Raw genomic sequence first — 13,299 nt, 5'->3', positions numbered from 1 at the left:
GGTGATTGGTCACTTGCAATGTTGAACCTGGAACAACATTAATTATGATGATGTGGGAACAACGCCAACACGAGGATATCAGATCGTCCCTCCTAGGAGACACATTAATAACTAAATATTTAATATTTCCAGATTGTAGTGGGGTAGAAGAAGAATTATGGAAGGAGCAATTAATTGGAAGAACTGTAAATTTTGAACAGTTAATTGAATAATCTGAAACCTCTTGAAAACGAGTTTATCAGTGTAATTACATTGTTGTAGCCTGTCTAATTGCTGCTGCTAGTGGTTCGTTAAGAAATTGCAAACAGTGAAGGGAAGAGAGGGGGCGTCCCTGCCATGGTGCCCCTCAGGAGACAGAAGCTGGAGGATGTCTGGTTATTTTTTCTGACACAAGCTGTTGGGGAATTATATAATATTTTTAGCCAGTTTATGAAAGAGGATCCAAAAACAAATTTGTGTAAAGTTGCAAATAAAAAATTCCAATTAACTCTGTCAAACGCTTCTTCTGCATCTAGAGACAATATTGTGGTTTCAATGTTTTTACTGTATGAGTAGTCTATTAAATTAGGTAATCTACTTGTATTTGTTGATGAGTGCCTACCTTTTATGAAACCAGTTTGGTCAGGATGAATTAGATGGGGGGGGGTTTATCTTCTCTAATCTTTTTGAGAGAGCTTTGCAGATTAATTATTTTGCGGTCTACATTTATAAGGGATATTAGACGATAGCTTGAGGGAAATACAGGGTCTTCCTGGTTTTAGCAGGAGACTAATGTTGGCATTATCGCCAGCATTCATAATCTGCCATTTTCCTTGATGTCCTTAAACATTCTGTGGAATACTGGTGCCAAAAATGTCCATATTTCTTTGTAGAATTCTGCAGGAAAGCCACCTGGACCTGGAGCCTTATTATTGGGCTACTTATCAGGGTTTCCTGTAGTTTACCTGGCGTCAGTGGCGAATCCAGTAACATTGCCTGACTGTCTAGTAATTTTGGAAGAGTTACGTTGTCAAGAAACTGATCAATTTCATTTTTAGACGGGTTTATTTGTGGTGAATATCAAGTTTCATAGTAATCCTTAAAAATGTTAATTCTTTCAGGGTCATATATTGTGTTCCCAGACAGCACATATAGTTGTTTTTTCTTCACTTATTTTTAACTGTTTAGCTAGAAATCGACTGGATTTGTTACTGTGTTCAAAATTCTGCAAGTGAAGTCTTTGTACAAGGAATTGAGGTTTTTTTTATTAATAAATTCATTTCATTCTAATTTTGTTTTGCATATTTTGACTTGGTCCATAAGGATTTTATGTTTTTTTCTAGTTCCTGAATATTTTTGTTTTCTTCTATCTTTTTATTTGATGAGAAAGAAATTATTTTGCCTCTCATCACAGCTTTCCCTGCTTCCCAGAGAACAGATGCTGATGTTCCAGGAGTGTCATTATAGTCTAAACATAAAGTCCACTCTTTTTTACAGGAAAACGCTGGCAGCTGGGGTTACCAGGGACTTCCTGTAAAAAATATAGTAGATAAGATAAGATAAGATAAGATAACCTTTATTAGTCCCACACGTGGGAAATTTGTTTTGTCACAGCAGGAAGTGGACAGTGCAAAAGTTATGACGCAAAAATTAGAATACGATAAGAATAAATACAGTACACAACTGTACAGAATAGAATAAAATAATATACTATATACAGTAGAATAAAATAGAATAAAAATATACAATAAGATAAAAATAGAATACAAATGCTATATACAACTGAGTAAAAATACAACGATGCCAGAAAAGATTATTGCACTTAGTATTATTGCATATGTATGGATGTGTGTGTTTGCTCAGTTAAAGTCTTTGTTGTGGAGTCTGACAGCAGTGGGGAGGAAAGACCTGCGAAATCTCTCCGTCCCACACCGTGGGTGCCGCAGTCTACCACTGAAGGAGCTGCTCAGTGCTGTCACAGTCTGCTGCATGGGGTGGGAGATGTTGTCCATCAGGGATGACAGCTTAGCCGCCATTCTCCTGTCACTCACCACCTCCACTGGGTCCAGAGGGCATCCTAGAACAGAGCTGGCCCTTCGGATCACCCTGTTCAGTCTCTTCCTGTCCCCAGCAGAGATGCTGCCGCCCCAGCAGACCACACCATAAAAGATAGCAGAAGCCACCACAGAGTCATAGAAGGTCTTCAGGAGTGGGCCCTCCACTCCAAATGACCTGAGTCTCCGCAGCAGGTACAGCCTGCTCTGCCCTTTCCTGTAGAGGGCGTCTGAGTTATGAGTCCAGTCCAGTCTATTGTTCAGATGAACACCAAGGTACCTGTAGCTGTCCACAGCCTCAATGTCCATACCTTGGATGTTCAGTGGTTGCAGTGGAGGATGCTTGTGCCTGCGGAAGTCTACCACCAGCTCCTTGGTTTTACTGGCATTGATCTGGAGGTAGTTCAGCTGGCACCAGTCCACAAAGTCTTGAGTCAGTCCTCTGTACTCTTTGTCGTCCCCATCAGTGATGAGGCCGACTATTGCAGAGTCATCAGAGAACTTCTGCAGGAAGCACTGGGTGGAGTTGTGGGAGAAGTCTGCAGTGTAGATGGTGAAGAGGAACGGAGCCAGAACCGTTCCCTGTGGGGCCCCCGTACTGCAGACGACCCTGTCCGACACACAGCCCTGAGTCCTCACATACTGTGGTCGGTCGGTGAGGTAGTCCAGGATCCAGGTAGTGAGGTGATGGTCCACTCCAGAGTTCTCCAGCTTGTCCTTCAGAACCGAGGGAAGAATGGTGTTGAAGGCACTGGAGAAATCAAAGAACATGATTCTCACAGTGCTTCCAGTGGTCTCCAGGTGAGCGAGGGAACGATGTAGGAGGTGAATGATGGCATCATCCGCTCCAATGCCAGGCCGGTAGGCAAACTGAAGTGGGTCTAGTGATGAGCTTGTTAGGCGCCGAAGCTGAGCCAGGATAGCTTTACATACAAAATATGTAAACTGGTTTACAGTGAATGAAACTCACAACTGTTAAATCTACAAAAAAGAAGTTAATTTCACACAACAATTGTTGTATATTCATAGAATATTTCCTGTATTTTTTTTACATGTAATAATTGCTTATTGTGGATCCATAAATTGTAAAATTAACAGGGAAATATCAACCAAAAAACAAATTTGAACTGATAAAACAACTGTGAAACTGTGCATTTTAAGTGGAGCTGCTCTGTATATTATACATAAAATCTATTACTATGCTGTATTTTTATGTTTTAATGTAAAAGTTTAAATCATAAACCTGCAAACTTCTTACTGCTATGCCTACACCTAAACATGCAAAAATACATCTTCAGAAAAGACAAGTGAGGAAAATATCACTTTTGGGAAATTTATTTTGCAGCCATCATCAATAAAACAATTGACAACAATTGGATGCATTTTTTTCAACTTGCACAACAGTCACACAATTCAATCAAAATGCTATAAAACTGTGGAACATTCCCGCAAAGCAACAACCATCTTCATTAAACAAGCATGTGGCAGACCCTCTACCAGAAAAAGTTACATAGCAACCTGTTAAAACAAAAATGACATATTGTGCGAAAATTACTGTAATCACCATCCCGCGCAACACGCACTCTGCTGTCACCACAACCATGGCCCTGGTCATAGAAAACACATGTGTAGTTACCGTACCAAAACATCAGGAAACCACCTGTGGGGAAACAAACCTATGAACACTGCAGTAACAGAACTATAGAAAAACAAACAAACAAACAAACAAAAAACTGTGGAACATTCCTTCAAAGCAAGGACATCTTCATGAAAAAAGCAGGTGGCGGACTCTTGACCAGAAAAAGTTTCAAAGTACACATTGTGGACAGTACAAAGTACAGATTGTAACAATGTAAAAGCTACCAGTCCATGAAGTGAGTCAATATTCAGGCTTAACGCCACTCGTGGTCGGAGAGATCCTGAATCAGGGTGAGGACTCGAGGGTTCTTGTTGGAAAGATGCTTCAAGTTTTTGTTCTCTTTTTTGGTTCCTTTTTCTGGGTTTATGGAGAAGAAACAACTGTAGAATAAAATCATATAGGAGCATATTAAGCATTTTAATTGGTCAGTTAAAAAATAGTTACAACCATATAAGTACACATACACAGTCATGGCCAAACTGCAACAACAGTTGGTTTCCCCAAATTCAAGACAAAATATAACCAAAATGCTTTGGGAAGTGAACACTGCATGGTCAAAAGTATTGGCACCCTTCACAACATGTGTCTTTTGCAGTGATAAATCACACTTTAGCATTTTAAAAATCCAGCCCAAAGGTTATAGGTAGTCAGACGTCAGCTGAGTCTTGGTCTGGCCCCGAGTCTTAGCCAGGCTTGTACCCAGATTCAGATCCCAGACTCTCAACCACAATTGTTGTAACGCAAGAGTCTCAGGTCTGAGAAATAAGAAAGACATATTTGCTCACCTTTGAAGAACTTCCAGAGTGGAAGCCAACTCAGATAATGGATGTTAAAATTGTAGTAGCTCCCGAACATGATGCACAATGCAGAAATAAATGAGGATATGTTTGTGCTGATGAGGTTCCGATCAAGACTCAGCATGTATCTTCTTAAGGAATAGCAGGACTGTCCTGTGAACAAATTATTTAACAAGTTATATTAATAAGCACTGCAGTACATGACATTCTATAAACAGTGCAATAAAAAGAGAGAGAGAGAGCTATAAAACAGACTTACCAAAGACAATAATAGTGGGTGTCAGAGACACTTGCTCCAGTTGCACCTCATCTGCCAGACATGTATCTTCTACATGGAAAAGCATGAACTCCTCCTCCTCTTCAAAGTAGCTGAACAGAAGCAGGACCACCTCTTTCACATCATCTGAGCAGCCACTCTGCGGTCCCCGTATCCTCTTAAGCCTTGCATCAGTCTGAAGGAACGTCTTGCTTTTGCTGACACCAACTGTGGTCATGCAGTCCAGAAGACCTTTTCCCCTTCAAATCCAAGTAGTCTGTATAAGCAGTTAGCAGCTGTCCTTGCAGTTTAAGGTAAAAGAGACACATGTTTCTGAGATAAGGCTGACTATCACTGGCTGAACTAGCAGATGACCCGCGCGGGAGCTTGGGATTGTTTACCTAAACGGCCCTAAACCGTTTCCCATTCATTCTCTATAGTAGTGCTAAACAACTACGGATGTAATCTATTTTTGGCCACTACGGTCTTCCGGCGCTGTTGCGAGTTTGAGATGCTGCAATTTTTAAAAATCTCCACTTTTAAATTCCGGGAGACAAAACAAGTAACTCACCGCTTGCAACACATCTCAACGATCCTCGTTCATTGATCAAAGGTAAGAAACGTCGTTTGCAATAAGAGTAAACCAACAGAATACATTTACAGGTGTATATTACAGGTAATAGACGTGTTGCGATTGCATTTACGAAGCATCCATCGCTCGGTTAAAGACAGTGGGAGTTTATCCGGTGTTGTAAAGTGGCACGGTAAAAAATGAATGAACCTGCTCCTTAAATAAATCGCGTGTTCCATTCACGTGTTTTACTGTTGAATAAACTTGGTAGGTTTCTGACTGCTGTGACACTGACATTACAATAATGTGGTATAATTAATGCTAAATGACTTAACCTGCATTTTTTTTAATTGGTATTGCATTCATGTTGTAATGGTCAGTAATGTTATCTATACGATAGTCTTGATATCTCACTAACATGAGCAATGCCCTCTAGTGTACGAATAAACACGATAGCTTAAATAGGTATGTCAATAATCTGCCTGCAGTTCTTATGTGCCATGACTACTAAGCAGTTGGCACAAATTTTGCATTAAACCATGAAAGGTTTTTATTTACAGACAGAACAGTTTGTAATGCCTGGAGAAAAAACACTTATATCGCAAATGTTTATTCAGATTTTGTCTCTTTATTGTTCTCCTGCATCCTGCTTGTCTAAACCCAGCCACAATGTGCAGCAAGATTATAACCTGAAATGTCTTTGTTTCTGTTTGGAATCAATTTTGTTTAATATAATTGTTTATTTTTTCACTGCATGTTAAGATGCACAAGAAAGTTGCGCCATATCCAGGGAAAATCTCTGTGGTGTTCCGCAAGGGGCCACTTGGATACCTTCTCCAGGACCTGTCAAAAGAAGCTCGACGGATTAAAAATGACCCCAAACGTCAGCACAAGTCTGCACCTGTGAGGGAGGACGTTGTACGTCAGAATGCTCTGACTGTCGTCTATCAGAGAGGAGGGGATGCGTCTGACATGAAGGAAGTGCAGGGACAGTACATCCTGCAGTTTGGAAAGTATAAAGGGAAATCTTTCTGGTGGCTTCTGGGGAATGATGTCGGATACACCATGTGCCTGATCAAAGATCTCCAGAAGCAAGAGGCTGCAGGGACCTCTGTGGAAGAAGGGCATAGCAAGGAGAGCTTGCATTCATTTGTACAGTATGCCCTCAGCTTTGCAGAGATAAAGACTCTTCTGAACTACGAGGCCAGCAGAGTGAGTGTTGCTGCAGAAGCCTCTGAGGATGATCAGCTGGTTGGCGTTGGCTCACGAGCCAAGAGCACCTGGAAGGAGATTTGGGACGGCAGAGGTGACAGCTATGCAGACTTTATCATGAGGAAGAGCTGCAGTCAAGGCACAGATGCATAAGCTGCAGCAGTACCTGCGGAAGAAGCAGCTTATGCATCTGCTTCCACAAATGCTCCAACTAAACCCCTGGGTAAGTTGTTTTAAGAATATTTTAATAATGTTGTTGATGTGACATAAGTTCAGTATATATTTATCTAATTGTTGCCTGCATCATAAGGATGGATGAGGATAAAGACCTGGAGGACGCAATGCTGAGCATCTCACCTGTAAAACTACAAATGCAGAGCTGTAAGTACTGCGTTATTACTAAATGTCAGAAGTCTGTTTCTGTCTCATATGCCTCTGTCCTCTGTCTCTGCATAACTAGTCACTGTGCCAGCAGCAGCAGGGTCCACACCCAGAGGATCTTCAGGAGCAAACACAGGTTTTCAAATGAAAGGTTTCAGAACTGGAGTACAATAGTTTTCCATGAATTGCTCTGCAAACTGAGCCTGAACTTGAACTTTTATATATTGTCTTGTTCTTGTTTTGTGTGTTCTGGCCATGTTCCTCTAATAGTATGGTTGTATGCTGGCATTATGCTAACTGTCCAAAGGACTATGAATTGATACCAACCACAAAGAGTATGTGTTCTTGTTCTCTATGAATTTGTTAAAAACAAATTAAGTAGCAGTAGTTACTAACACCTGAATGCATGTTGTTCACTGACTTATACCGCTCCTCCTGCTTTGATGTGAAGAGGTTAAAATGATTTGGTTTGGCATTTCTGTTGCATATAAATATATTACATTTGTTTTTCAATGAGAAACAGGAGTATGGATGTGTGAGTTCCTACTAACAGCAACACTCATATACAGTGTAAATTATGAAGTTGCTGACAAGTTTTCTTGTTGTAGTTCCATCTGCGGCGCTGTCCATACCACCGTCCAGTACAACTGCTGAACTTTAGGCCTCATCAGCCGATGGTACAAAACAACTATAATGTTTTTCACATAATTAAATGTTCTTTTTATTGTGTCTAGAGTAAAAAAAAAGTTTTTTCTATTACTATACCTGTAGGTGCAGCCTCAGGTGTGAAGAGGAAGTCACCTGTGCCCCTCCCACAGGAGCTGGCATTTCTACTAAAGGAGACCACAGGTCAGTCAAACAGAAAGGCCTGAGTCAAATCCTGGTCCCTCTCTATTTTCATTTATAGTTGATGTTCAGTTAAACATCTGCTTAAAGCATAGATCATTAATGATAGCATATTATTCACGCTCACGTTACATTTTGTCATCTTGCTCATAATTTGCACAAATGAATTACAGAATGACTGCATTAATTTGTTTCAGGACCGAGTACAGATGCTGCTTCCACATCTGTGCGCAAAGTGCTGACTTTTGAAGACAGCAGCGAAGATGGTGAGCGTATACAGCATGTCTTTTTTTTCTGTGTATTCCAACAGCAACAATATAAGAGTAACACTGTTTTGTCAAATATTTATGTTTCAATCCCAGCTCCTTCAGCTCAGCCAGCTGTTCCAGTTCCAGTAAAGTAAAAGTAAAGTGTAAAGTAAAGTGTGCGTGTTAGTCCCCATAGGGAAATAGTTCCTCTGCATTTAACCCATTCACCCAGTGAAGCAGTGGGCAGCCACCAGTGCAGCGCCCGGGGAGCAGTGTGTAGGGACGGTACCTTGCTCAGGGGTACCTCAGGGTAGCCGTTCAGTGGAGTCGAACCCCCGACCTTCCGATCATGGGGACATCACTCTACCTACTGAGCTATCCCTGCCCAGTGGCTGGTTATGAGTATGACCTCAGGAGCTGGAATTGTTCTCCGCACCAGAAGCTGTGGATGAAGACTGAGCTTCAGGACGTTGGACTGTGGCCTGGGTCTCGACCAGTGCGTCACACAGGGAACGCGATTTCACTCTGGCGTCTCCCTCCACAGCCTGAGATCATAGATACAGTGGCTGACCTACCATTGCCAAATTTCTTCCAGCTCCACCCCTTCTTTATTTGGAAACCTGAGAGTGCTATCATGGTCAGGTTAAGAAACAATTATATCTTGCCATGTCTCCATGGTTGCTTTCGTTCACAAGTGGTCTCTGCTGGTGTGGGCAGGCCACGAGTAATTGTTTGCACCAGTGGTGAGTATTACATCCTGTCCTCACGACTCTGCTGCAGGGCTTGTCAGAGGAACTGGTTTGCTGACAATCCACGATGGCTGGAGAAACTGCCCAAAAGGTTTACCAATATTCTCCCTGCTTTACTTACATACAAAAAGGCCATCTGCAAGACTGTTATGAATGAGCTCAGGAGGACTGGCAAATCTCCAGCAGACATGGCAAACCAAATAAATGAACTCATGCACCTCAAGTACGAGCAAGCTCACCTGGCGTACCTCCATGCCACAGATTTGGTCTGAGATTCTGAGGCAGGAGCACGTGGACAGAGGACCATTGGGCAGTTCCTGAGGAAGGAAAATAAGCCACAGGAGTTCAGGTCTTATGAAGACCCACATGCCTGGTGTGGCGTCTCTGTGTCCAGCCATTACCTGACTGACTGCCTGCTCAATGAATTCCGATGTCAACATCCAGCCATATCTAAGGAGCTCGGAAAGAAAAGCGTCTGGACTTCTTTGAGTTGCTTGAAGATGTTTCACCTCTCATCCGAGAAGCTTCTTCAGTTCTAAGGTCAAATGGTGGAGAGTCCCAGATTTAAACCCAGTGGGAGTTTCCCCCCAAAGAGGGACAAAGGACCCCCTGATGATCCTCTACCTAATCACATGAGCCCAGGTGTGAAAGCGGGTGTGGGTCACAATCAGCCAGGGTTTCGGGGGAGCTCATTGTGAAACCTGGCCCCACCCTATCATGTGATTTCCTGAGGTCAGATGGCCCAGGAAGCCATTTACGTCCACTGTGAGTGACCATCTTTGAACAGAGGCGGTGGTTTACGGCACCAACTGTATGCCATCTATAATCCAGTTTTGAGATCCCTTCCCAGACGCCTTAACACCCACTCACATCCTGGGCCATCTGACCTCAGGAAATCACATGATAGGGTGGAAAATCTATCGTGGGATGCCTGGAAAACTACTTCTGCTGTTGTTGCTGCGGCCACATCTGGACCAGTGGCAAACAGCTGTGCCTCTCAAACCCACTAAAATGAGAACGTTATTGTAAAACTGGACCTGTTCCACTGCCTGAGGTGATTTTCGCGGGAGTGCACCTCTGAGCATCATCCTCTGTTCAGCACTTTCTGCCAGCTTCTCTCTGCTGCATTCTCAGTGGTTGATCAGGCGGACCGGAAGAGGCTCCAGGAAGCTTATAAGTTCTGTGGCATCCATCCTGCTAATCCCACAAAGCAACACATACGGGAGCACTGCAGGATCCAAATACCACAACCCACTGAGCTGCTGAACAGAGTGGAAAAGGTCCTGAACCATTTTCACCTGGCCACAGACCCCAACAACGTCCCACTCTTCAAGCCATCCATGCTGAAGGTGTGGCACATTCAAAGAGTGCACATTCTGCGTGGCTGCCTCAGTGACCCTGGATTCCTGTCCGAGGCACTTCACAGCAGGAGGGTTATCATTTCCACCAGGCCCAGTGGATTACCAGGACTCATGTATCCACTGAACTATTCCAGGCCCAGGGCATGACAGGGGTGGCACAATGGAACTACCAAAGACTGGTGGACCTTGAGCAGCCAGGTGTCAGTCTCCCTTCTGTTTTTGAGTCAGCTCTAGTGGTGGAGTTGAATGCAGCCTCCAGAAGAGTGACTGGTCAGGAGAAGTGCCCTGCACTTCACCTCTCTGACAGAGACACTGGAGAGCGATTTGGGCTTGAACACAGAGAGCCAGGCTGCCGTCCAGTCCCTCTGAACTGGGACAAACACAAAACCCTGAGAAAAGATGAATCGGCTGCCCTTTAGCCCCCATCCTCTGTTCCAAAACCTGTGGCTGCCCAACTTCAGGTTCCAGCAGCGGGACCCTCCTCCAGCCTGGCACCGCTAGGTGTGGCATCCCCTGCACCAGCACCACCTGTCACCCACCCTTTCTCTGGTGCACTTTTAAAGCAGGAGTTAGCATCAGAAGACACCCAGCAACCTACAACAGTCATGGGTAAGTTAACATAATGGTATTGTCAAACTGTAATTACTAGTATTATTATTATTAATATATACGTTATTATTATTAGTTCATTGCATGATATATGAGTAACTATTACTATTGTTTCCCAGAAATCTCTGAAGCTCTACCTCTGCCGATGCGGGCCTCACCAAGGAGTGCTCGCACTGGACCTATAAAGACAGGTGGACAGGTTTTTGTGCTGGACCACACACGCTGGACACGACCCATGAAAGAGGCAATAGATGATCTGTTGGAAAAGTACCATGGGAAGAAGGACAACCTGAAGCTTGTGGATCAAGATTATGCAGACATGGTCCATCGCTCGGCTACAGATCCCAACAGCCTGCTGCATCCCACATCCAAGGTGCACATATCCCCTGTATGTGAAGCACTTGGCTAAACTTCTCAACTAGGGCTGGGCCATATTATACCGTACGGTAATACCGGTATAATGTTAGGCAACGATAGGAAAATGAAATATCGCGATAGAATATGAGTAAAACGCGCATGCGCAGTGCCTTTTTTTTCATACGCACATGGCCGATTGTTGAGTGAAACAGATAAACCAGAATTGGTTTGTAAAAATGGTGCAACTTCAGTGATGTGGAACTGGTTTGGTGTTTGTCCGTCAGATACACAACAAAGCACATTTTTTTGCAGAACATGCAAGCGGCCGTCGTTATTGTCGTATTTGTCGGACTAAGATGCTCTTAAATCTGGGAGTAATCTGGGTCCTAAACTCTGTATACTTCAGGTCAAACAACACTGCAGCATCACTGAGAGTTAAAAACTGTCTAAATTCTTTCATCTTTAATAAAACGATCAGCATTGCTGCTTTACCAGGTGTAACTATGAAGTTTAACTTCCAGGCATCCATGAAAACAAAATTTATTATATTTAACGGAGTTAGAAGTTAGCAGGAAGCTAGCGGAAGTTAGCTCGCTAGTTTCGCTAGTTACCTAAGCATGATATTGCATGTTCTGACTGAGAGATTTCTGAAAAAAATCAAACGTACAGCTCTGCTATCACTTCCAACATAAATGAAGACAGGAAACTAAACAGCAGTGACGTTTGTAGGGTTACTGAAGTTGGGCTAGCTGGTATATAATGATGTGCTACGTGATCGCTAGCGACACAGCTATGTTAGCATAACATAAACAGTGAAGCTGGAGGACGAACACTAACACTTTTCCACTTATAAAAGTTAACGTGAAGGTTCCTCATGGTTAGAGACAAATGCAATTGCATGGCAGGATGCTGTAAACGGACCACACTTCAGTCAGGAGAACAACTGAGATAATCCATCCACAATACGAGGTTAGTCATTAATATACTGCAACAACATGGGAATAGAGCAGCTGCCAGAGAATTCAACATTAATGAATCAATGGTACAGAAGTGGAGGAAGCAAGAAGAATGAGTTTAATAAAGTTTGATTTATCTGACTGCTTTGTTTTGCTTAATGTGCCTTATAATCCTGTGCACCTTATGGTCCGAAAAATACGTACTGCACACTGCAGTTTAATGTTGCAAAGCACCTCTTTTTAACTTCAGTGGATATTATACATAGTTATGCTCAGGATATGTCAGCCCATTTCTACTGGAAATGCCTTTTGGTTAAACTCTCAGCAAGGAATTTGCATTTGCACTGTTACATTTTTATAAAGCTTTAATGTACATAAAAACCAGCTTCTTGCTTAAGTGAAAATAAATGGAAGGTTGTCTTTTTGCGCTAGTAATGTTGTGGAGTTGTATTTTGTCTCGCATCAATTATATCGTCAGTTATATCGTTACCGCAAATTTTCAAATATATATCGTGATAAATATTTTTGGCCATAAATCCAGAGGAACTAAACTTTGTTGTTGTTTCTTTGGGCTCAATTTTGCCTGAGGCTGAAATTGATCTGATTTCTGACAAGGACACAAAATGTTTTCTTCTTTCAGAAGAAAACATTTTGCCAATAATCAGATAAAAAGATTGTTGAACCAGGTGGTATTCTCTGGAGTTTAAGACCAAAACTGAACTCAGTGAATTGACATTAGACTGGAATTCATAAGATGAATAGAAATACTGCTGAAGCTGAATGATATATATATGTGCGTGTGTGTGTGTGATCTTTGTTTTCTCCAATTCACCAGGTCTGTATAGTTCAGTATGACTGTGGTACATGATACAAAAGAATAAATACAGAAGAATAAAAACTTTATGTGAATAACTTTACTCTTCTTAAAAATAACTCATAAAACAAGTAAAAGTACAAATGTGTACAAGTTAGAGACTTCCTCAGTAAGTTTACACTCTTTTGGAGTGATTTTAATTGTGTGTTAAAGAAGAAAGAGATTAGAGGTAAAGTAGAGGATGAAAGAGTCCATCACTGAGGCCGTCTCTCCTGCATGAAGTCCAGGTGCTGGTTTTCCAGTGTGTGCGTCTGATGGCCCAAAGCTACCTCGGAGCTGTAACAACATCTTTCTCCAGTTTTACTTCTCATCGTGGTAACACAAGTGGTGTTCCTGTTTAAATTTAAAACATCTTTAAAAAGTAATCACATACTTTTTCGGTGATGTGATTTTTTTTTTCTACTTAGCGG

At 42.3% G+C, this 13,299-nt stretch overlaps 2 protein-coding genes across 5 annotated transcripts; one reads left to right on the top strand and one right to left on the bottom strand.

Annotated features, from left to right (window-relative positions):
* Positions 1–3,417: 3,417 nt before the first annotated feature.
* On the bottom strand, positions 3,418–5,170 carry LOC309691462 (uncharacterized protein). Its single transcript, XM_082509117.1, has 3 exons — positions 4,729–5,170; positions 4,458–4,622; positions 3,418–4,052 (listed from the first exon to the last, which is right to left on the bottom strand). Exons 1-3 carry the CDS (start codon positions 4,961–4,963, stop codon positions 4,036–4,038), a joined length of 417 nt encoding a protein of 138 aa, XP_082365243.1. The 5' UTR covers positions 4,964–5,170; the 3' UTR covers positions 3,418–4,035.
* A 78-nt stretch (positions 5,171–5,248) lies between these two features.
* LOC309691459 (uncharacterized protein) lies at positions 5,249–13,178 on the top strand. 4 transcript variants are annotated; one of them, XR_014272004.1, is made up of 9 exons: positions 5,249–5,338; positions 6,059–6,731; positions 6,819–6,889; positions 6,969–7,025; positions 7,498–7,566; positions 7,661–7,738; positions 7,933–8,001; positions 8,098–10,702; positions 10,822–13,176. XR_014272004.1 is itself a non-coding variant. In XM_082509115.1 (8 exons), exon 2 carries the CDS (start codon positions 6,059–6,061, stop codon positions 6,659–6,661), a length of 603 nt encoding a protein of 200 aa, XP_082365241.1. In that variant the 5' UTR covers positions 5,249–5,338; the 3' UTR covers positions 6,662–6,731; positions 6,819–6,889; positions 6,969–7,025; positions 7,498–7,566; positions 7,661–7,738; positions 7,933–10,702; positions 10,822–13,010. The 4 variants fall into 4 exon arrangements, 1 of the variants encoding a protein (XP_082365241.1); XR_014272002.1 differs by having other exon boundaries at positions 6,969–7,040; positions 7,933–10,702; positions 10,822–13,178; XM_082509115.1 differs by having other exon boundaries at positions 7,933–10,702; positions 10,822–13,010.
* The last annotated feature ends 121 nt before the right edge of the window (positions 13,179–13,299 follow it).

This window comes from Aulonocara stuartgranti (assembly GCF_965226115.1).
Source record: "Aulonocara stuartgranti genome assembly, chromosome: 16".
NCBI classification, from domain to species: Eukaryota; Metazoa; Chordata; class Actinopteri; order Cichliformes; family Cichlidae; genus Aulonocara; species Aulonocara stuartgranti.
Note: the sequence above shows the minus strand (reverse complement) of the source record. Positions and strands in the feature narration are given on the sequence as shown.